At 44.6% G+C, this 25,216-nt stretch overlaps 1 protein-coding gene across 1 annotated transcript; it reads right to left on the bottom strand.

Moving 5' to 3' along the window:
• Nucleotides 1–588: 588 nt before the first annotated feature.
• On the bottom strand, nt 589–21,261 carry OPN3 (opsin 3). The gene is made up of 4 exons (XM_079969551.1): nt 20,714–21,261; nt 8,950–9,269; nt 3,695–3,946; nt 589–1,263 (listed from the first exon to the last, which is right to left on the bottom strand). The coding sequence occupies exons 1-4, from the start codon at nt 21,087–21,089 to the stop codon at nt 1,000–1,002; spliced, it is 1,212 nt and encodes a 403-aa protein (XP_079825677.1). The 5' UTR covers nt 21,090–21,261; the 3' UTR covers nt 589–999.
• Between the last annotated feature and the right edge of the window lie 3,955 nt (nt 21,262–25,216).

Raw genomic sequence — 25,216 nt, 5'->3', positions numbered from 1 at the left:
AATAAAATAAAAACACAGCATTTCAGTCATGCATCCAGCTTCACGTATAGTTTGGCCCTTAGGCCCTTTTGACTGTTTGCCCTTTTGAATCATTCATTTGTTTTGAACTTCTGCGCCCACCTCAGAGAAGGTCCACTACAGCATCATCCATGTCTTGTAACAAATGTTCACGCACCTTTTGGAATTCGCAGTTGCCTGAAGCGCTACCACTCTCTGCTTAAATATATTCAGTGCAAGCACTTCTTATGGGCGGCTGTAAGGGAGATGCCAGTTGCTAACTATCTCAGCTCTCGCAAAGATAATCAGTTCAGTTTTAAAGGGGAGGCAGGGAATGCCACACCACTAAGATACTGTACAATTTCCTTTAGGAGCCAATTTATTTTGCTTTTGAGGTGCCACCTGTTCGGACATGAGGCAGAAGAATGACCTACTGGAAAAAAACCCAAAACACCACTGCCTATATGTACCCCTACACTGAATTCAAGACAAGTGCTTGAGGCTGTCAAGCAGGCTCAAACTGGCTTGCGACATCACAGCGTGTTAAAATACAGACATTGCTTAAAAAGAAATAAATCAGCGAGGCCTTGCTGAAGGAACTATGGCCTACTTTAGAAGCTCCTTTATTTCCCTGGTTCATGTACAGTGCAGCAAGGGATAGGTAGGTAGGTGATCAAGACATGATATGGAAAAATAAATATTCTAAGTAAAATAAAATAAAAACCCACCCATCCGCCATGTGTCATTGTTTCAGTACTGCCACAACAATTAACATGTTACAGAGAGCTTGAGGCTGGTGGCAGGGCAATCTTACACTTTTCTTCTCAGAAGTAGTCCCCAATGATTTCAATGGGACTTATTCTCAGGTACACAAGCGAAGGATTGCAGGCTGAATTACTTCCACATCTTGCTTCTGAAAGATAGTGCTTGCTCTTCCTAATTGTGCCACAAAGATAGTCTAACAGTTTGGTCAGCAGAAGTCCGCTCAAATCCCAGGAGCCCCTATAGTGGCTTCACTTGGATTACATTTATTTTTGTGCCTGTGTATTTCGTGCTGTGGTCTATCTGCTGCGTGTCGTCGCTGGTGATAATAAAAATGATTGAGGAAGAGCTGAAAGTCACTTTCTTCTTTGGCCTGTCGCCTGCCTTCTGGGACACAACAATGGGCCTTATCGGTTTCTCGTTCCCTACTGCTGGCTTTTCTTTCAAGCGCCTCTGGAACCTCAGGAGGCGGACACAGAAGAGCTGCATGAGGCATCGCCGAAACTGCGAGGGAAGCAAATCACAGTGAAAACCCGGCATTCAGAAAGCGACACTTTCGCACTACATATACCAGAATGACATAGGTGCCACATAAAATCGGTTGTCAAAGCCTGCTGAGTGTTACACTCATGTGATACACTAGAGTACAGTGGTTTGATAACTATCCTTCAATAGGTTCCCAAACATACATGGAAAAACTGTACTTTCAGTTTTTATTCTGGCAGCAGACCAGGTATCTGCACGTGTGACAATCTTGATTTGCACCAACACAATAGAACAGGAATGGGGTGGAACCAGTGATCCCCCAGGTGATGGATCTCGAATCCCATCTGACCATGGCCAGTGGTAAGAGACAATGGGAGTTGGAGTCCAAAAACATCTGGAGGTCCAGAGGTTTCTTACTTCTGCATTATAGAATAATTCCATGTTTGGCCACTGCATCAGCGAACCGTATGGGGAAGGGTGAGCAAGAAAACTCCCCAAAAGGAAGTTCTTTTCAATGGGTGCAAAAGCATTAATGCAAACTGGCCTCTCTTTGACTTAGGATGGATTAGATCATATCTAGCATATATAATACCATCCGGCGGCGGGCAGAATCTACAGCACTTCATCAGTCATAATGAATTTCAGCTGCTTCTATTAACCTATTTAGACTTCAGTAGCAGCTAATGCAAGATCCAGGCGCGGAACAGAACAGATAACAGCCAAAATGATTGCCTCATTTTATCAAAGGAAAACTCCGCTCTTTAATCCCTATGGATGAATTAGCATGCTCATATTTCAGAAGCTTTTATAAAGCCCACCTAAAGTCACTACTATATATCTAATTCTGAATTGCCATGGTATACTCATGTACTCCATGGGATGAGCTTAAGAGGCAAAGTGATAGGGTGCCTCTGGTCATTAATGGATTGTCAGTCCCTAACAGTCATATTGAGAGACTTTTGTTCCACCCAGTGGTGTAGGGCAAAAGATTTTCTGGTGGTCTACTTTTCCACAGAAAGTTTTCAACTTCGTACACTCTTTCGCAGCAATGAATGAATGCCCATTGCAAATACAATATTAGGCAAGTGTCATGGAGCAAGCCTGGCAATTTCAAAGTTTTTTAAACTTTGTTTACTAAACTGAAGTATAATAAACATGCTAAATTAGATTACTCCCCAGGGCAGCCAAAATTTTTGCAATGAAAATTCCTCAACACAAGCTATCCTAATCTGCACATAGCATAATATTCCAGAAAACTTCTGTCACTGGTTCTGCCACAGTCAGTTGTCTACGGGGTGCCTCCATCCCATTTAGCTGTTTCACATGTTCCACCCTGTCCCTTATGCTACTTAATATCTACATGAAGGTTCATCAGCATGCAGATGGGATTCAGCTTTACCTCTTTCCCACTGACAGCCTGTGGACTTCTAAACGGGTAGTAGGAGGCTATTTTGGATTAGACAAGAGGAACAACCTGAAGGTTAATCCAGACAAAGCAGAAGTAGTGGTGGGAGAACCAGCAAGCCCATGCAAAGGTGCTCATCTTGTCCTTCACAGAACTAGATAAAGTTTGGGGATGCTGCGGTTTTCACAACAGGACTGAATGGAAGTTTGGGTGCTGCAGGTAGCCAGGAGTGCCTTTTACTAGCTTGAACCACACGCAACCCTTCCTAAAGAAGTCAGATCTTGCCTTGGTTGTCCATGCCCCTTGTCACCTCCAGACTTTACTACTGTAAAACACTTCACATAAGAGTGGGCTTTGCAAGGCGGTTTGGCCCTCCTGCAGTTTCTAGCAACTGGTATCCAAGGAGGAATATGGCCTCCAACAGTTGGGGCGGGACATAGCCTTAGCCTCCATTAAGTTTTCTAATCCTCTTTTAAAGTTATCCATGGACATCACTACCTGCTGTTGGAATGAACCCTGGAGTTTAACTATGTGCTATGCAAAGAAGCACTTTTGTCTACCATTCTGACCCTTCCAATGATTCAGCTTCATTTCATGTTCCTGAGTCGAAATTGGTGGAAACCCAAATAACTAGGGTGGCTCCCTTGTATGCTCACGGTAGACTTACAATTCCAGGTGTTCCCTAGCACATCCTCTTCCTCCTCATGAATCAGTGCCCTGGATGCAAGGACGGCAACTAGGACATCCACCAGACATGCTTTGAGCCTATGTATGGTGCAAGTGGTAAAAAGAACAGCACCCTTGTTAAGTTACTAGGAAGCTTTATGCTGGTCAAGTTTCATTGTTCCTTTTCTCCCCCAGAGAAATTCTGTCGGTCTTGCCTTCTGTGCCTTTCTTGCCTATTTTCCTATAGATGCAAGATAATACTATGTGTAATTTCTGCCATGTTGTGCTTATGTTGGGAGGAAGACCACCTCTATTGCGTAATGCATTAGATGCGATCCTGTCGGCCTCAGTAAGTAACTCTGCTTTTCAGCTGCTTACCTTTCTGCTCATGAAGATATAGATAACTGGATTGTAGGCAGTGCTTGACTTGGCAAATAAAGATGGGATAATAGCCACTGTTGGAGTTATAAGGTGGCCATACCCATAGGCTACTAAAAGGGAGACCACTGCATAAGGCATCCAACAGATAAGAAAGGTGGTCATCATTAAAAAACACATTTTAGCTACTTTCTTTTCGTATCTCAGGATCTTGATCACTTGGACAGTGTGCAAATCTTCAACACAACGAAGCTGCAAAGAAAAATAATGAAAAACAATCAAACAGCACATATTTTAAAGAGCATTCAGTTCCAAATCCTTCAGAGAGAAGAATGCTGTTGTAAGTGGTCTTATTATTTGACAGCTAACCACGTTTCAAAAATTATTAAGGCATCGTCCTTCTCACCAGCTTCATTTAAATAAGATTTCTGATGATGCCCTGACTTCTGGAGAAATAGCTGTGTTAATCTATTGCAGAAAAATCAGAGTCTTGTGACTAACAGATCTATGGAATAATTTTGAAGACTACTGATTAAGTTACCTCCTGTCCATGAAAACGTATGCCATAATAATTGTTATGTCTATAAGGTGCCACAGAGCCTTTATTTTGTTATCCATTATTGTTCAGTTACACCAACAAAAACATTAACAGCAGAAACTCACTATGTACTGAGCTACAGCAATTTTATGTCAATCCCTATAGTCCCCCTGTAATTACTAATACTAGCAATTTTTATAGATTTATTGATTTTATTTACAATCACACATATACATGTGATTGTATACATGTAAAATTACCTAGTGTGACTTTCTGCATTATTCAAACAAGTATGTAATAATATTGTATTGTTAATTCTTGAACAATCTATTTCAATGGTTTAACAATTCAATACTAAGCATGCTTACTTGGAAATAAGTTCGAGCAGTTTTGATTTTATGTATTCCTTTGTAAATATCTTTAGTATTTACAGGCTTACTTGGACAGCATTTTTTAAATTAAACTGAACGGTAGCAATTCTTAAGCCTTTCTTGGAACCACATTATTCCTAACAGTACAATACTGGACTCATCTTATAGAAAACACATATCAGAAGTACCTATTAAATTGTTTTAAGGTCATTATGTGCAGCCACCCAAATCCTCAACATTATTCACAGCCCAATAACTTGTTCCATTTCCCTTTAGGAGAGTAACACTGCACACTGTTCCTAGGAAAAATGTGAAAACTAGATTATGCGTGTGCACTAGGCAAATAATAATAATAATAATAACTCATTATTTATACCCCGCCCATCTGGCTGGGCTTCCACAGCCACTCTAGGCGGCTTCCAAAAAAATATTAAAATACTGTAATACAGTGTTCCCCAATCGGCACCGGGCCGCCCAAGGAACTTCAAATCATTTCACTGTGGCGGGCGGCCAAGGCGCAAAGAATTGCACCCTCTCAATGAAAATTCGCTATTGTTACACTGATGCTCCTCCTGGCCAATCAGGGAGCGGGTCCTCCCGCTTCCTGATTGGCCGAAAGGCAAACCTCACGCCATTGGCCGAGGAGGAGGCGCCACGGGAGGACTGAGAACTCGAGGTCGGAGACGCAGGGACTGAAGAGAAGCTGCCGTGAGGCAAGTGCACGGAGGGGGGGACTCAGCACTATCAAATGGAAAGAGGAGCAGCAATGGTTTTATTAGAATGCCCTCTTATTCACCCAGGCCTATTGCACTTATTAAGTGCATGGAGGGGGGTGGGGGTTCTCTGTTATTGAGGAGACTCAGCACTATGGCGCGATGATCTCTGTATTGAAAGGGGGAATGCTGGGGCATATCTGTATTGAAAGGGGCATGCTGGCATCTCTGTGTTGAAAGGGGGCACAGTCATCTTTTGTGATTTATATATATATTTCACAGTTATTTTGATACACTGGTCATACATTGAAAACACTGATCACATTTTTGCGTTGATAGTTTTTTTATTTACATTCGGATTTAGGTGACATCTGGAGCTGAGCGGTTGCAAGCAGCAGTGGAGTGAAGAGAAAGAGAAGGTATCACTCTTCTAGCTCTTCTATCTGTTCACCGGTACTCATGTGTACTGACGTGTTATTGTGTCTGCTTTAACCCACAAATTAGGAAAAATGAGTATGAAACAGACATCGTTAGAAAGTTTCCTTGGGAAGAAAAAAAGGCCCAGTGAACAGACAGAAGAAGAGCCTTCAACATCAAAGAAACATGCAACTTTTAACAGACAATACCATGAGTCCTATTTGAAATATGGATTTATCGGGACAGGTGATTCCCACGCATCAAAACCGCTCTCCATAGTTTGCGGTGAGAAGCTCTCTAATGAGGCAATGAAACCTTCAAAACTGCTTCGCCACTTGACCGCCAAGCACCCTGGCATAAAAGACAAGCCCCTGGAGTACTTTGAAAGAAAAAAACGCGAGCACGAAGCACAGAAGATATTTATGAGGGCCACCACATCAGGGACGCAGGTGGCTCTGTGGGTTAAAGCCTCAGCGCCTAGGGCTTGCCGATCGAAAGGTCGGCGGTTCGAATCCCTGCGGCGGGGTGCGCTCCCGCTGCTCGGTCCCAGCGCCTGCCAACCTAGCAGCTCGAAAGCACCTCCGGGTGCAAGTAGATAAATAGGGACCGCTTACCAGCGGGAAGGTAAACGGCGTTTCCGTGTGCGGCTCTGGCTCGCCAGAGCAGCGATGTCACGCTGGCCACGTGACCCAGAAGTGTCTCCGGACAGCGCTGGCCCCTGGCCTCTTAAGTGAGATGGGCGCACAACCCCAGAGTCTGTCAAGACTGGCCCCTACGGGCAGGGGTACCTTTACCTTTACCTTTTACCACATCAATAAAGGAGAATGCACTGAGAGCATCATATTTGGTGGCTAACCGCATTGCTAAGGCTAAAAAGCCATTTACTATTGGTGAAGAATTGATCTTGCCCTCCACTAAAGACATTTGCCGTGAACTTCTAGGAGAGGCTGCTGTGGAAAAGATAGCCCATGTGCCTTTGTCAGCTAGCACTGTGACTAGGCGCATTGAGGAAATAGCCGAAGACATTGAGGCACAATTGTTGGAGAGGATTAATACATCACCGTGGTATGCACTCCAGGTTGACGAATCTACAGATATTGACAACAAGGCACTACTACTTGTTTATGTGTGATATCTATATCAGGAGGATGTGCATGAGGATTTGTTATATGCACTATCTTTGCCAACCAACACCACAGGAGCAGAACTGTTCAAGTCACTGGATGGTTATATATCAGAAAAACTGAAATGGTCCTTTTGTGTCAGCATATGCACAGACAGAGCTGCTGCCATGACCGGACGACTGTCTGGTTTAACTGCTCGGATTAAGGAGGTTGCACCTGAGAGTGAATCTACACATTGTCTCATTCACAGGGAAATGCTGGCAAGCCGAAAAATGTCACCGGAATTTAACAGCGTATTGATGGATGTCGTTAAAGTTATTAACCACATCAAAGCACACACACTTAACTCGCGCCTGTTTGAGCAGCTTTGTGAGGAGATGGACGCAGAGTACAGATGCCTTCTCTTATACACAGAAATAAGATGAAACAAAATAAAAAATTCCTTCCAGTAGCACCTTAAAGACCAACTAAGTTAGTTCTTGGTATGAGCTTTCGTGTGCATGCACACTTCTTCAGATACACTGAAACAGAAGTCACCAGACCCTTCTATATAGTGAGAAGGTGGGGAGGGGTATTACTCAGAAGGGTGGTGGGATTGGGTGATTGGCAGATAGCTGTGATAAGCCTGTTGACGACTCTTAACGACTGCAATAGGTCTTGCAGGAAAAAGCAAGGGGTGAGAAGGTGAAAAATGGCTTTGTCATGTATAATGAGATAAGAATCCAATGTCATTGTTCAGACCAGGTCTCTCCATGGTTTTGAGTTTGGTAATAAGTTGCAATTCAGCAGCTTCTCTTTCCAGTCTATTTCTGATTTCATGGCGGAATACCCTGAGATTGCCACCACAGCACTTAAATCCCTATTGCCATTTCCGACAACCTATCTGTGTGAAGCGGGGTTTTCTGCAGTGACAGCAACCAAAACAAAACAACGGAATAAACTGGACATAAGCAACACACTTCGGGTGTCATTGTCTCCTATTACCCCCAGATGGAACCGTCTCGTTGCAAAGAAACAAGCTCAGGGTTCTCATTGATTTGGCATTCTAGAGAGTTAAATAAAATAAATCACTTTATATTCATTTTTGGTGTAGCTGTATTTTATTTTGAAGGCATGTTTAAATACAATTAAATTAAAATTATTAAATCAAAACAAGCGGGCCACGGAAAAATTATCAAACATTTACCGGTCCGCGGCGATAAAAAGGTTGGGGAGCACTGCTGTAATACATCAAACATTAAAAACTTCCCTAAAGCTCCTTCGAGTCAAGGATATCAAATTCAGCTGCTACATTTTGCCCACATGTATAAGAGGCACTATTTCCGAGAGAATGTTGTCAGGAAAAGTAAGGCAAGATGTGAAAATATGTGTACAGTCAGCTTATCAATATATGGTACGTCAGCTGAGACCCTACCTTCCCACAGACTGTCTTGCTAGAGTGGTGCATGCTCTAGTTATCTCCCGCTTGGACTACTGCAATGCACTCTATGTGGGGCTACCTTTGAAGGTGACCTGGAAACTACAACTAATTGAGAATGTGGCAGCTAGACTGGTGACTGGGAGTGGCCGCCGAGACCATATAACACCGGTCCTGAAAGACCTACATTGGTTTCTGAGCACAATTCAAAGTGTTGATGCTGACCTTTAAAGCCCTAAATGGGCTCGGCCCAGTATACCTGAAGGAGCATCTCCACCCGCATCGTTCTGCCTGGACACTGAGGTCCAGCACAAGGACCTTCTGGAAGTTCTCTTACTGTGAGAAGTGAGGTTACAGGGAACCAGGCAGAGGGCCTTCTCGGTAGTGGTGCCCGCCCTGTGGAACACCCTCCCATCAGATGTCAAGGAAATAAACAACTATCTGACTTTTAGAAAACAACTGAAGGCAGCCCTGTTTAGGCAAGTTTTAAATGTTTGATCGAGTTTTTAATATTCTGTTCGGAGCTGCCCAGTGTGACTGGGGAAAGCCAGCCAGATGGGCGGAGTATCAATAATACATTATTATTATTATTATTATCCACATAAATCACATTTTGATCACTCTGCATTTGCCCATTTGAATTCTAGTGAAAAGCTACTGCTTGAATTAACTCACCATTCGTATCGCATAAAGAATATGTCCATAGCAGTAAGCCATGATCCCAACTGGTGTGACAAGACAGCCAAGAAAGAAGAAGAGGACAAAGGAAGAATCGCTGGGCTCTTTTGACCTCCAGTCCACTGAACAACCTAATCCATGAATTTCTAGAGTGTAGTGATTCCAGCCTAGGAGAGGTGCCCCTGTCCAAACTAAGGAATACAGCCAGATATATGTGATTGCCCTCCAAGACCACGCGAAATCAATCACTCTTGCATGGACTACTCTAAGGTAGCGTTCGTAGGCCAGGACAGTGAGAGTAATAATGGAAACGATTCCTGCAGGGAGACATAAATAAAAAGTTTAGTTTATATTATTAAATTATCCCCAATACAGAGATGCATTTTGTAATAACGAAGTACTGGTACTTTGTAGAAAAACACAATTAAGCTAAAATCATTCCTCCCTCCCCCCCACAAAAAACCACTTTAAAAAATAAATACACACCCCCAATAGGAACAAAACCCAAAGATCACTATTATAAGGCAAACTAATAGTGCACATCCAAATACCTGGGTAAACAAATACATCTTCACTTAGTACAGAATAGATTACCAGGAGAGCTTCCTTATGGAGAGTGTTGAATAAGAATTTCCTAGCCAATAAATACTGGTATAGGTTTTCTGGTTTTGCATGCAGCCTTGTGATTTGTGGCGCTTGTTTCATTGCTCTGTATACCTAGTTCCATATGGTCAAAATAAAACATCCAATTGACTGGATAAGCAAATAATTTATGTTAATAACAACAGTAGTAGTAGTAATTTATTACTTATACTCAACCCATCTGTCTGGGTTGCCCCAGCCATTCTGGGTGGCTTGCAAAATAATAAAAACAGAGCAAAGCATCAAACATTGAAAACTATTGTTGGTGACAGGTCTATTAGTAGTCAAAGAATACGTATCACTTATAACCTGTTAGCTCAAACAAACAAACAAACAGACCAGTAACCTTATGTTAGAACCATTACCCCTTATAATCAAATTCAGAAAAGGCATTAGATTACGAGCAGTCTCAGACAAGCTCTGTCGTGATGACACCCACTACTCCTACACACACACACACTTTGAAAAGGCTTATTCAGCAGACGGTAAAAGGGAAGTCAAAAGAGAAGCATGAATGCAGCAGGAGTCCCACGACGGTCTGATGGACTCGCAATAAGATCCAGATGGAACAAAACCACCAGAGTGCCTGTTATTGATGCCTTCTTTGAACACAGCACTTCCAGTCAATAGAAAGATCATTCTAGACAGCAAACATTGTTCAGACCACAGTTGTCCCCCCACCCACTGCTTCTCTGTCTAGCTTGCTCCACCCCATGTTTTCCTGGCAATCACAACTGCTAGCAATTCCCACCTGGGGAGTTGAGAGGAGGCAAGTGATGGTGGCATCCCTGCATGTGCAGTGGGAGTGTGTGTGTGTGTGTGCATGCTCATGCACACAAGCCAGCATCAAATGTCATGGCTGAAAAGGTTGTGCATCCTGGGTCTGGGCCGTTTCCCAACTTTACATGAAGCAGTTCAACATAAATAGAGCCAATGCAGCCTGCTTGCTATCAGTAACATGTTAACATGTGAAAAAATAATCCAAAGTTCTGTTTTCAAAGCATGTGCATCATCTGCTACATGAGGAAAGATGCACACACACACACCCCTTGATCCAGAAGGGAGCTTATGAGTCGATTAAGGCACACGTGATGAAGCAGGCATCCAAATTTAAGTAAAGGCAAATGCAAACAGTCACTTTTTACATGCTGAAGTCAAGATGCGTCATCTTTTCTCAGTTCATTCATATGTGCTGAACTAGCCCTGTGCATGGGTGAGTGGACAGGGCTGGCTTTTAGGGGCAGGTGACTGCCTGTAGCCCCATGCTTGGAAGCATCTGTCATGGTCTATCAACTCAACCATCCACTCGCCAGCTGAAAGAAGCAGCACAAACAGCTCATATGGTACGAATAAACACAGAATTTCAGATACCGGCATGCAGGTTCATCATCTTGTATGACAAAGATAAGTCACACGCACAAAATGGAGCACCAGAGTCACGGAATAGGCGACAACTGTAATACAAAATTCAAAAGCTGAACAACTTTGGGGGTGGAGGGACACCAAAAATGAATCTCAGCTGGGAGCTGTTTGGTGCAGGGCCAGATTGTTAGGGCAAACTGGAAGGGCAAGAAGGCATCTTCCCAGAACTCTTACAAAAATCCTGCCATAGATAGCCAGATGCTAGCACCCACCACAAATATCAACTCTGTGGCTGTTAGAGCAAAACACCTCACAGAAGCAAGCGAGGGAGGGAGGGGGAGTCCAAGTCTCCAAACAGTACGCTTGTACTTCCTTTGCCACTCCAAGCCCCCATGCCTTTAGTGCTGGCCCCCTTAGCTACTTACAACTTTTCTTAGAAGACTGGGAGGAGGGCATGGTTAGGATAAAATTGAGGGCAGTCCAGGTTATGGATTGTATTAAAGTTTTTATAACTCCCCAGCCCAAAATCTGGAGACACCTGGCTTCCTACCGAGAGGAAGCAAGAGGCAGCGTCAAACTGGCTCTGCTGCTGTGCCGACACCGTGTTGAGTAAGCTCTCAGTAAGCAACAGCGTTGAGAAGCCATGGGTGCTCCACACACTCTGCCTGCTGTTGCCTAAAAAGCATCCAGCTCTGCCTCTGCATGTTGCCATCTCTGTCCTCTCTGGTTTCAGTGCTTTCAAATAATGCATGGCAGAGAGAGATTCAGCAGCTGCTGCTGTATCCAGCATGGAGCAGCCAAGGCGGGATGTGAATAATTATTCACATATAATCATTCCGCTATGCACCAATTCTCCTCCCCTACCCCACCCTCTGGACACTTCTCCCTATTCCACCTACAACTATCACAAAGAACACTCATTCCAAAATTAGGAGTGGGGAAACAGTGGGGTTGCCAGAGAGAACCAGAAGTTAGAGGAAAGGCTAAGAATCCTCATCTCTCAACCACTGCTTTTCTCCCGGGGACAGCTCAGTCGGTTAGCATGTGGTGCTGCTGACAACGCCAAAGTCACAAGTTTGATCCCCATAAGGGACAGCTGCATATTCCTGCATTGCAGGGAGTTGAACTAGATGTTCCTCGGAGTCGCTTCCAACTCTATCCTTCTATGAAATGCCTTCCCCTGGAATTATTATTAGTAAATGTGGAGCTCTAGCTTAAGGTTTGAATGACTAGATATGTATCACCACCAAGAAAAAGAAGCTGGCACTTGTTTGGGGAAGCTCAGTGTCCTCTTCTTGGTGGAGCAGTGCTCATTTAGTTTAAAGATTGAAGGCTGCACAAGGCTTGCTGCCAGCACCTCTCTTAATGCTCCAAAGCTTCCCAAGGCTTAGAGATGCCAGAGCTAAATATAGCCCAGTCTTCCAACACAAGCAGTGCTCTACAGGCTTCAATGAAAGCCATGCCCAATTAAATTCCGTACGTCAACAACTGAGCACTACCTTTGGCTTCTGAACTTCCCTGGCTTTTCTGAAATCCCTTTACTTCCCCCCCCCCCCATATTAATGCTATGGCTTAGGCCTCTGCAGAGTACTCGGGCAAAGGACACATAGAAATCCATTTCTGCATATGGCTGCAATGCTGCCCTACATACAGTGGACAAACAGGCCTAGTTCCACAGGTTACCTTTTCACTTGATTCGTGCAAGCAAAAATCATTAGACTGAACAGTTTCTAACTGCAATACACTTTGTCCTTAAGAGTAACCAGGCAGCTATTTACAGCGCACAGTGACTTGACTGCAGAAATCATTGCTGGAGAACTGTTTCCTGCAGATAGCTCCTACTGCTCAAAGGCACTTGCTCATAGGCAGGGGGCAAAGGGCTGATCAGTAGCTAGCTGTGCTTTCTGGCATGTTTTCCTCCACTGCCAAAACAGAGAATAGGTCCTGTTGATTCTACCTTGAAGATGTAGCTGTCTTATCATCCAGTGGGCTCACAAGCTCTGCCCTCTCCTTCTCCAGCATCGTTTAGCATGTTTTAGATTAACTGTGGTTTAGTATGTCATTTGCACTCTAAACTGTGGTTGATCTTAAAACAAGTTGGCTTCATAAACTAGGACCTGAAGTTGGATTTGTTCTAGCAAGCCAGAATTAAGATGAGCAGGTTTCTCCTAGTATGGAGGCTGTCACAATCTGCGGTTAACCTAAAATGAAAACAAAAGCTTTTGAACTCATCCTTGTAGCCATGCTGGAGGAGGACTGGCGTAATGTTTTGCATTACGTCCAAATAAGGAGACTGGCCCATGGGCACCCAGCAAGCTTCACGGCTGATTGAGGACCAGAACCTGCATCCACACAGTCCTAGTCCAACCCTCTAATTAATACACCATGCTGGTTCCAAGCACTCTTCAGATGATAATAACAAAGCAGTGTCTCATCCATTAACAACAAAAGCTGGCAAAAGAAGAGAACCAAGTAGGGACCATGCAATGGTTACAAATGTCACTGAAGAGAAGAACAACATGCATCATACTTGAAATAGTTGTTTTCACTTCAAATATTAAGTGAACAACACAGAAGTAAGGCAATGAGGCAACAACCTTTTCTTGGCTCACCGTTATATGGAACTAATAGTAAGCACTGATTCTGAGGGAAAGATTTTAACTAACAATCCCACTGTCCAGATTTTTTTTAAATCAGTCACAATCCAGATACATGGCAAAGCAATGATATGCCACAGACTACAATGCTCACCCAGAACACTGTAATCTGCATCCTGATATGCTCAAAAGCTGGCTGGAAGCTGAATGGGAAAATGCAGTCTAATGTGCAAAAAGAAATGCCAATTCAAGGCTACATCCACATAGCAGTTTATATCCAGTTTCCCAAACTGTTAATTTCTGCATTATATTTGAGCTTTCACATGTCAAAAAAAGTCATTTCCAGAGATACAGTGGAATATAGGGCAAGCTTAGCACACATTTCCATGCTATTTACAAGCTTTTTTTTCTGGGAGCAAATAAGATGGCAATGAGCACTAAACTTGTGTTATATTTCTGCAAGTGGATTTTGTGTCATGTGAAAGCTCAAATATAATGCAGAACTTAGCGTGGAGGGAAATGGAATAAGCTGCCATGTGAGTGCAGCTCAAGTCACCCCTGGAAGTTGGAAATGAAGCCTTCCAAAAAGAAAAGCCTGTGGTAGAATTGGAGGTACCCTCAGGCTTCCAGTAAGAACAGATGCGACTACTTACTAAAGGAACTTAACAACTTATTTTAAAACAGAAAAACAACTGAGATGCAGACTTCATTATCAAGCAACACAAACAGCACCTAGGGATTCTTCTTTCCCCTGCCACCTTGGAAAGGAAGATAGCCCCTTTTGCAGTTATTAATTCCTCATTCTCTCAGTAGCGTTGCATGCACTTTGCCACACCCACCTCCAAATTCCAGAAAGCAGCAGAGCATCTCCTTCGCTTGCAAAAAGTTCCGGGTTTAATCCCAGGCATCTCCAGGTACGGCTGAAAAAGGCCCCTGTCTGCAACTCTGGAGAGTCACTGCCCACCAATGCCAACAGTACGATTCTGCATATAACAAGTCCAGCATCATTAGCAGAAGCTGAAGGAATAGTTGGGTCCAAATGGGAAATAGAGCAAGGTGCGCCGTGCAGCCCATGGGCCAAAAGCCATGTCGGATGCATGCCTGTGCAACCCCCTACCACCTTTTAGCTCCCTCAGCACCTCAGCTTACTGCTCCTGCAGAGTCAGGCCTGAATAGAGTGACACAACAGAAGTGATTTTCTAGCTGTATGGCAGTAGGAAAAAATGCATCAAAGCAGGAGACTCAATTTTGGATTTAGCGAACAGCTATGTCCACCTTTCTATTTCCGTTCTACAATGTAAAGATGCTGCTCTACCACTCTTCGACTGCAAAAACCAACTAAGTGAAAAATTCTATGGGAAAGTTAATTTTACGCATCACTGTGCCTGTGTGTACATACTGACCTACTTTCTAAATACAACTTCGTAAAACTGGCCTTTATATCCTTACGAAAGAACTTGGTTATTTAACAGTACCTAATTTACTGGCTTATGCTTCCTGGATCCTTTTCTAAATGGACCCCTGAGCCAGAAAGGCACATTTGACACGGAGCAGCTGATCACTGATTTTAGAATTGCAGAAACTGAGTAACAGTTGAGATGAGGAACTTAATGGATGGGAGAAGTGCAGCATGGAAGATACCACCTTAGCACAAGAGACTGGGTGGGGATGATGTTTAGGATCCTTGCAGTCCTCTTTAACTCAAATTATTAACATTTCCTTAATCAAACAGAAGCTGTTCCCCATGTCAGTTAAGTTCAAAAGAAAAAATAATAGTGAAAAGTGTCCTTGAATTGTTTTCAATGTGAAGATGAAAGCTTTGTCTCCCTCCACTGGCCGTCATGTTGCATCTTACAATATGGCTGATTACATATAAAATGATTCATTAAAAAAATTATTCAATATGGTATCCATACACCCTGCAGTATCCTGAAAGAGGAAACCAGCTCTGTTTCCCCACTTCTATTTGCTGAAGTTAATCTCAAAGACATCAGATGGATGGCAAATATTTGAGAGCAGAATCAACATTATTTAAATGTCCAGTCATGTGCCAGAAACCAAGGAAAGATGAATAAACTTGGGTCACTGCAACAGCTGTTTATATGAACTGCATTCGTTATAAAAGCACTGCCACAGTGTCCCTGTACATTATCATTACTGCTGTCAGAGGGTTTATTTTCTTATTTTCCAAAGGCAAGTAGCACAAATCTCCACCTGCTCACCTGGAAGCAGCTCCTACTGCATTCCATTGGGTTTACCCCCTTTGCAACTGTGTTTACAACCGCAGCCTTAACTTGCACCAGTCTGTATGATATGTTCCTGGACTATAAGGTGTGCACCTCTTTTAAGTGGGCAGCTGAACTTCCGGCAGATGCCAATGTTGCATTCCAACCAATCAACAATCAGAAGTCAGATGTCTATCTTAAATGAGATTTCTAAGAAGGGACTTAATTCCTTTCCGATGTATGATTGTCAAAAAGCAGTTGAGATACATCCTAAAGGGAGTTGTGGCTTGGAGATCACGGCTTCTTGCCACAATGCAGAAAATAGCACATTAGAACAATTTGTGCTTTTCTGTATGGTACAAGAAGAGATTGAGTCCTTTTGAGGATAAAGTGTTAGGTACCATGCAGCATTTTTTAAAAGCTGACAACTCCAATTAAGGCAGTGAAAGCAAAAGCACTCCAAGACAGCATCCATAAATGTATTTGCCTAGAATGAGCACCAGCTGACACATGGATTGGGAATATAGATTATGAATGAGTGAAGGAGCAAGGCTTAGCTGAGCTGCCTTCCCCCTGCAGATAACCTTTAGTGAGAATCAGGGACTTCGCCTTTAAGTTCCTATATTAGCAGGCCCATAGAACCTATTTGCACATGAGCTTGAAGATGGTCTGTGCAAATCACATTTGTTTCAATGGGACCCTGACCACTGAGCATGCTGGCAGGGCTTATGGGAACTAGCATTCACCAATACCTGGAGAGCCACAGGTTCCCCACTCCCTACACACACAAACAACAAATGCATCATGTGGAGCTTCTGAATGCCCAAGAATAACTGACTGTAGAGAAACCAAGTGATGCCCACCTGTGTGCAAACAGCCCTCGGAGGAATCCACTCCCTGGGTACGGAAACCTCCAATATTATGTGCATGCAGCCATCATGTTTCTGGCATTCTTTAAAAAAAAAAAATTAAGGCTTTTCATCAGGAATGGGAAGCCCCAATCTTTGGGGGGCCGCACACCAGCAGCCAGGGGTGGAGGAAGCAGGGTGCAGTGGGGGCAGGCTGTCCCAGGTGTCACCACTGAGGGGGGGTGACAAAATGCTGGGCGGCACCCACCATGGGGCCTGCAGCGCACCCGAGCCTGGGAAAGACATGGTGACTTGGGCGCACACAGGCTCCCCATTGCCCAAACGGTCCACCCGCTGCCCACCCACCCCGCCAGCTGTAGGGCAGCTGAGTGGGAGGAGGCAGGCAGACTCCGGAGGCCCCGCAGAGCATCTCGCCCTGGCTGGCCCCACCCCTGCAGACGGCTGGGGACGCATGCCGTCCCAGACGCCTGATCGGCGTGCTCCACCGCTACCAGCAGCAACCAAAGTCAGAGGCAACCGTGGGCAAACCATCAAGTGTTAATTTTACCTCTGTGCAGTAAACTAGATTCTACACACACAACCCTCTTTATCTTCCATCCAGGAAAGAAGGAAGCACCATCAGGACACATTTCAGCCAGGCCAAAACACTCAGAGATTGTGCAAAGCAGAGCTGGTATGGGGTATTGCCTGGGACCCACACACCGAGGCCAGAAGGACCACTCTGTGACACCAGCCCTGCTTTCATGGAAATGCTTTGGCTCTTAAATTCCTTCAAAAGGAATTCGCCAGGCATAGAAACACAGGAGTTAGGAGGAGGTTGTGACTGCATTCCAGCGATGTGGTACATGTGTCATCACAAATGGCTTCCTTGTGCACGTACCTTTAGCTTTTCTACAAAAATAGCTACAGACTCCTGGCATGTCAAGTGAATGTAAGAAATCTGGGGATAGCCATCTTACCTGGGGATGTGTGTGTTTTAATGAATTAAAAGGCATACTCCGTTCTACTGAAGACACCTATTTAAATGTAGTTTAATGACTACATGTCTCTGCAAATGGCTTCAGAGAAGGGGAAGCAAATTTCCACTAGCATTGTTTGAATTGTTCTCCAGCAGTTTCACCCATTTTCCACTTTGGGAAAGAAAACATATAAACAAAATTGTGTGATTTTGGTTCATAGAGATACCTGAATCACAACAGCTGCAGTATGTGATTCATTTCAGGATTGGGGGGGGGGGGCGGGAATCAACTGAAGATGAGGAAAAATGTACTCAATAGATTGAACGCTGATGTTGTGAATCATCCTGGGTGCTGTAGAAATGCAAGGAAATATGAATGAAAGGAGGTGGGAACGTATCTGATGGGTCTGAGGAAAAGACGAGAAAAATGAAGATGAAATTGCCAAGGAAGTAGCAGATTAGAAAAGAAATGGAGAATGATGCAGGTGGTTTTGCCTTGAATTTATTTACAAGTGGGACCCAAAACAAAATGAGGCAAAATGAGGCAAAATGGTTCCAGCCATCCCTCCCATCTATTCCTGGGGTCAGGAAGCAGCAGTCCATGAGCACAGTCAATAGTTTGAGGGGGGGGGGAGTATCATCCAACAGCATCTGGTGGGATCCAGGTTCCTCACTCCTGCTCCATCCACCTGGGTTTCCATTTTATTCTGTCAATCAGCATTCCATGGCCACTGAGGATGCTCAGTCAGCATTAGGCTATTTTGGGGTTCCCTTCCCCTTAAGAGCTCCCCCCCTAAAGTTTAAGCATCTAAAACCTGTGGAAATCTTGATGTTCCCCCAAGCCTGCTGATACCCTGATCTTGAGGATCTACACTCAAAGCTTGAGTCTGTTATTAGTAGGATACATACAGCACCATCAGTGTACACAAGGGCCTTCCAGAGTAGAATAGGTAACAACAAGGCAATCACTTGCTTGCAAGGAACTTTCATCCTAACACAGATAACTGGCCATAGGCGGGGAACAACACAAGGGTAGAGAGGAAGATTTGGTATCAGCTACAGTTAGGAATGACAATCAGGAATTAAGTCAAAAGGCTCATAGAGAAGATGAGCTTTTGCAGGGATTTAAAGGGAAAGCAAAAGTTCAGCTGTCAAGCAGAAGCTGCAGAGGTCACTTACAAACAGTATGCATGATATGGAAGCTGACTGATAGAGGAACTATGGGCGCCTGTGGGCAAATGAAGACACAAGACTTAAGTGGGGAAGGTGGGGACTAGATTGAGGCAGATGCAAGACGGTGGCATCATAAATGTGGTGAGAGTTATTCCTGGGGGGCCTTTTGCCCTAGATCACGTACAGGTGTGGTGTGTGTTCCTGGCAAAATAAAGATAGGGTGAAAGGACGGGTGTTGGTGGGGTAATGCTAAAATGGAGGTGTTTGTAAAATGGAATGATGGTCAGAGAGAGAGGTTAGATCTATGGGGCACAGGGAATGGCAAGCCTTTGTCCCTCCAGAGCCTTTGTCCCTCCAGAGGATGCTAAGCTACAATTCCTATCATCGAAAGCCATTATCCACTCTTGCTGGGGTTGATGAGAGTGTTAGTTCAACAGAATCTGGAGGGTCAAAGGTTCCCCACACCTGGGATTGTGTACACAGGAGGTCTAGAAAGTACACAGGAAGCAGCCACTGAACTGTGTGGAATGAAGGGATGTGGGTTTTCTGGAAGGAAAAAAAATTGAGCTGGATTTTTCTCCAGAAAAAAAAAACTATGCAAATTTGCATATGGTAATTTTCAGTTTGCATCAGAATATATTCTGGTGCCCTAAAGAGTGGTCTAATTTAGCACGTTTGTTTTACTTTTATTTAATAAACAAGGCTAAGCACTTCAAAACTGCCAGACTTGCCTAATGTTGTATTTGCAAGCAGCATCCCTTTCTTGTTACTAACGTACCTACAAAAGTGATTATCTTCCACGGCAAAATGAAGTGCGGGATAATTTTCAGTCCCACTAAGTGGACATTTCCACAAAGACATAAGCCTGAAGGCGCTGCAGATCTATGCAACTGGCGCACCACCCTCAGTACCACTTGCAGTGGCGTAGCATGGGTTATCAGCACCCAGGGCAAGGCAAGTAATTTGCGCCCCCTAACCCATGGATTTGCGCCCCCTAACCCGTGGATTTCCCTAACCCCCAGATGTTGCGCCTGGTGCGGCCGGCCCCCCCAGCACCCCCCACACTACGCCACTGACCACTTGTACAAATAAGAAGCAAGACCATGCATACAGCACTGCAGACCAAAGTGATCAGGTACCATCGCTCAGCTAGTGTTCTGCAAAGAGATGTCCTGGTGTCTACACAATTCTTGTTTCATGGATCTACAACTACCCCACCCCACCCTTCCTAATGAGATGGGAAGACACCCCAAAGAAGCTAGAGGAGAAAAGAGAAAATCTGCATATCAGAAGGTTGGGTGTGAAATGAAAGTGATACCACCTGCAGGACCAGGAATGAGCATGCATAGGAAATCAGACAGTGGAAAATAAGACGGGGTGGGGGGGCGATGTGCAGCATTTATGGCAGTTTCTAGCTCAAGCCAAAAGAAACCTATATTGCCAGAATAACGTTCAGGCTACAGATTCCTTAGAAGCTCCATTTCCTAGCACTGCAATGTGAGAGGTGCACTCTGCACGTGTTCAGAGGCATCATCTAATTTTGACAGAACGTGAGGGGGATTGCACTCACTCTCAAACCACATTATGGGTCTGGTGATTATAATCCGAGGAAAGGGAGGGAAGAAAAGAAAAGGAGGCCATTAGGACTTGACCTGAAGGGATTACAGGAGAGAGGCCAGCTGGTCGGAGGAAGGGCAGTCCGTTATTCCGGGAGGCGCAAGTGGGAGAAATGGGCTGCCAGGGGGACGGGACCCTTCTCTTGCCTCCTAAGTATTCATTTATTGAAAAGATAGAAGTGTTGATCTGCATCCTTGGAGACTTGGAATCACACACACACACAGAGCGAGCGAGTTCCTCTTTCCCCCTTCTCCCCGCCTGCACCCCGTCCCTCTGCACATGGCCAGAGGCGCCCTCGCCCCCCGCGGCTCCCCTTACCGAAGAGGCTGTTGCTGAAGCCGTCCCACACGCAGCCGGCGGCGTCCCACACCCAGCGGTTCCGCAGGCAGGAGAGGAAGGTGAAGCAGACGCCGAAGAGCGACACGAGCAGGTCGCTGAGGCTGATGTTGACCAGGAAGAGGTGGGTGGGCGTGCGGAGCCGCTTGAACTTGGCGTACAGCACCAGCACCAGCAGGTTGTTGCACAAGCCCAGGATGCCGATGGTGGCCAGCAGCAGCGCCAGCAGCTCGTAGGTGCTGGCGCTGAACGGCGGCCCCGCCGCCGGATCCGGCTGCTGCTCCGAGTCCTGCTCCCCCGGCGTCGGCTGCAGGCTGCTGCTGCTGCTGCGGCTGCTGCTGCTATTCCCGGAGTACATCGCTCGGCGTTGGCGCGCAAAAACTCCGCTCACATGTCGCCACAACCACCACGGTCGCTGCCGCAGCGCAGCCTCCGCAGTAGCGCCCGGCTCTTGCGAGCGCGCCTGAGTCCGTCCGGGAGCCAGCAGAAGAAGCGCTCCCGCCGCGTCCGCTCTTGGCGCCACAAGGGCGGGGAAGGGAGGGGCCATGGGCCTGGGCCCGCCTCCGGCCCGCCCGCCCGCCCGCCTGAAGAGAAGCTGGCGAGGGGCGTCGGGAGGCGCCTTGCTCGGAAGGGCCGGCGCGCCGCGTGGATTCGCATCGTGCTTTTTCCCCGCGGAGAACGCGAAGCGCGGGAAGCTGGGAAGTCAGCGGGGAGAACTCCAGGGAGCTCCTCTTCTCACGCGCGGCAGTCCGTCGGAGTTTAAGTCCGATCCTGAGCGAATTTATTTCGAGTTAGGGAAGGGGGATGTTTAGGGCCGGATTTAGGTTTGATGAGGCCCTAAGCTACTGAAGGTAATGGGGCCCTTTATATGTCCAGCTGTCTTTTGTCAACAACAAATTGCCACTGTTTTTTGTGTTGAATATATGCTGTATTGTAGTTTATGGACCTAATAGGTAACTAAAGCCATTTGCACATAACAAATAGGAGCCTACACAACACAAAACACTGTTGCTGTATGTAGGTTTTATTTTATTTGTTTTTTATCTTATATTTAAGAAATGTTCATCTTTTTTTTCTTTTTTTTGGGGGGGGGGGGCCAAGACAGTAGGGTCCCAAGCTATAGCTTGTTTAGCTTACCCCAAGACAGTGGGGTCCTAAACTATAGCTTGTTTCATTTATACCTTAATCTGGCACTGGGTGTGTTTGTGTGGAAGGAACTGGGCCAAAAGAGTGGTTGTTTGCCCTCTGGCTGGGTTAATATTTTGTGTTGGGCTCCTGTCCATATAAAGGAGAACTACTCTTTATTTTAAGGTTATCTTAAATATTCCCTCGGCAGCTGACAAACAAGCAATATATGATGAATAATCCCTGGGTGGATAGTTTGGAGGTGACTTTTTTTTTAATGCTGCCATTTAATTCACTCTTGACCCAAGAAGAACTGGGCTGGATCTGCCCAAGCAACATCCTGTTGCCCACAGGAGTTAACCTAGAAAGTCCACAAGGTAGACGAGGACAATTGTGTAACGTATGCACTATATTGGCAGAAAGTGAGGAGGAATTAAAGAACCTTTTAATGAGGGTGAAAGAGGAGAGTGCAAAATATGGCCTGATGTTCAACATCAGAAAAACTAAGATCATGGCCACTGGGCCCATCACCTCCTGGCAAATAGAAGGGGAAGAAATGGAGACAGTGAGAGATTTTACTTTCTTGGGCTCCATGATCACTGCAGATGGTGACAGCAGTCACAAAATTAAAAGACGCCTGCTTCTTGGGAGAAAAACAATGACAAACCTAGACAGCATCTTAAAAAGCAGAGACACTGCCTTGCCAACAAAGGTCCATATAGTTAAAGCTATGGTTTTCCCAGTAGTGATGTATGGAAGTGAGAGCTGGACCATAAAGAAGGCTGATCGCCGAAGAATTGATGCTTTTGAATCATGGTGCTGGAGGAGACTCTTGAGAGTCCCATGGACTGCAAGAAGATCAAACCTATCCATTCTGAAGGCAATCAGCCCTGAGTGATCACTGGAAGGACAGATCCTGAAGCTGAGGCTACAATACTTTGGCCAACTCATGAGAAGAGAAGACTCCCTGGAAAAGACCCTGGTGTTGGGAAAGATTGAGGGCACAAGGAGAAGGGGATGACAGAGGACGAGATGGTTGGACAGTGTTCTTGAAGCTACCACCATGAGTTTGACCAAACTGCAGGAGGAAGTGGAAGACAGGAGTGCCTGGCGTGCTCTGGTCCATGGGGTCACGAAGAGTCGGACACAACTAAACTACTAAACAACAACAACAATGCACTATATTGAAGAGAAACACAACCTAGGAGACCAGCCCCAGGAGAGCTGACTGAGACATGTAGCCTGGCTGGAGAGGTTTGTTGCTATTCTATGCAGGCTCTCAGGCCTCATGAGAAATATCTTCTGTTAAACCATTCACTCACCTTGTAGGGAGTCTCTACATAAAGACCTAAGGACAACACAGATAGCACTGTCCCTTCTTATCAGCAGCTGGTAGTCAGCTTCCTCTGATCTTGAAGGTACTATGCAGCCATCAGAAGCAGTAGCTGCTGTTGGTCAGAAGTTAAAAAGGATCTGGAAATATGGTCAAGGTTGAAACTTTCCTTGTTAGGCCGAATTGCTACTATTAAGATGAATGTATTGCCTAGAATGCTGTTCTTATTCCAGACGTTGCAGATTGTGGACAAGATGGACTGTTTCAAGAAGTGGCAGAAAGACATATCAAAATTTGTCTGGCAGGGCAAAAAGCCCAGAATTAAATTTAAGATTTTAACTGATGCAAAGGATAGAGGGGGGTTTGCCCTGCCGGACTTAAGACTTTATTATGAATCAGCAGCTTTCTGCTGGTTGAAACACTGGCTACTTCTTGAGAACACTGACATTTTGGATCTGGAAGGGTACGACAATAGTTTTGGTTGGCATGCATACTTATGGTACGACAAGGTAAAGGTGTATAAAAGCTTTAAAAACCATATTGTAAGGAAAGCATTGTATAACGTTTGGACTAGATACAAAGATTTGTTGGAAAGTAAAACCCCTAGGTGGGTGTCACCAATGGAAGCTAGGGAAGTAAAAAAACTTAATATGGATTCTAAATGGCCAAAATATCATGAGATTTTAGAATACGATGGCGAAAGGGTGAAACTTCAGAGTTATGAGAAACTAAAGCCCAAGGTTCGAGACTGGTTGCATTACCATCAGATAAATGAGACGTTTAAACAGGACAGGAAAATAGGATTTCAGAAAGAGAAGTCAAAACTAGAAACAGAATTGTTGGAACCCAATACTAAGAACTTATCAAAAATGTATAACTTGCTGTTAAAATGGAATACACAGGATGAAATGGTGAAATCAGCTATGATTAAATGGGCACAAGATATCGGTCATGATATTATGTTTGCTGACTGGGAACAGTTATGGACCACCGGTATTAAATTTACTGCATGTAATGCCTTAAAAGAAAATATTATGAAAATGATCTACCGATGGTACATGACCCCAGTCAAGCTTGCAAAAATATATCATTTGCCTAATAATAAGTGTTGGAAATGTAATGAGACTGAAGGCACTTTCTACCACCTTTGGTGGACCTGCCCAAAGGTTAAAGCTTTCTGGGAAATGATCTATAATGAAATTAAGAAGGTCCTTAAGTGGACTTTTCCTAAGAAACCAGAGGCTTTCCTCTTGGGCATGGTGGGCCAAATGGTGCCAAGGAAGGATAGGATTTTCTTTATGTATGCCACTACAGCAGCAAGAATTCTACTGGCAAAGTATTGGAAGACGCAAGAACTACCTACTCTGGAAGAATGGCAAACAAAGGTGATCGACTTTATGGGACTGGCCGAGATGACGGGCAGAATCCGGGACCAGGGGAAAGAGACAATGGAAGAGGACTGGAAGAAATTCAAAATATATCTTAAAAATAATTGTAAAATTGAGGAATGTTAAGATGTCAGGGGGTAAGAAGTAAAGAATTGCAGCAGTAAATAAAAAACTTAAGAAATTTTTGATGAAAGGGAATTAAGACAATGGACCTAAGGGTTGCTAAAGAATTATTAAATAAGGATGCAGGGTTGGGGAGGTATGGGGAAGTCAAAGAAAAAAGGGCATGAACCGATGAGCTTGAAGTTATACTGTTTTATATTGTTCTTTATTATTTGTGTGGAAAATTAATAAAAATTATTATATGAAAAAAAAAACAGAAGCAGTAGCTGCTGCTATTAGGAAATAAGAGCTTACTGAATCTAGTCCTGCATCTTGTTCTCACAGTAGCCAACCAGAAGCTTGTCTAGGCAAAGCATAGGCACCATGACTAGTAGCCATCAAGAGCCTTCCCCATGAATTTGTCTAATCCTCTTTTAAAGCCATATAAGTTGGTAGCCAGCTTGCTCGAGCTGACTTCCAAGTATGTAGAGAATTGCTCCTATCAAGTATTAAGGGTGACTTGGCTTGTATAAATGT

Source organism: Podarcis cretensis, assembly GCF_951804945.1.
Source record: "Podarcis cretensis genome assembly, chromosome: 3".
Classification (NCBI taxonomy): domain Eukaryota; kingdom Metazoa; phylum Chordata; class Lepidosauria; order Squamata; family Lacertidae; genus Podarcis; species Podarcis cretensis.
This window is presented reverse-complemented; position numbering and strand designations above follow the sequence as displayed.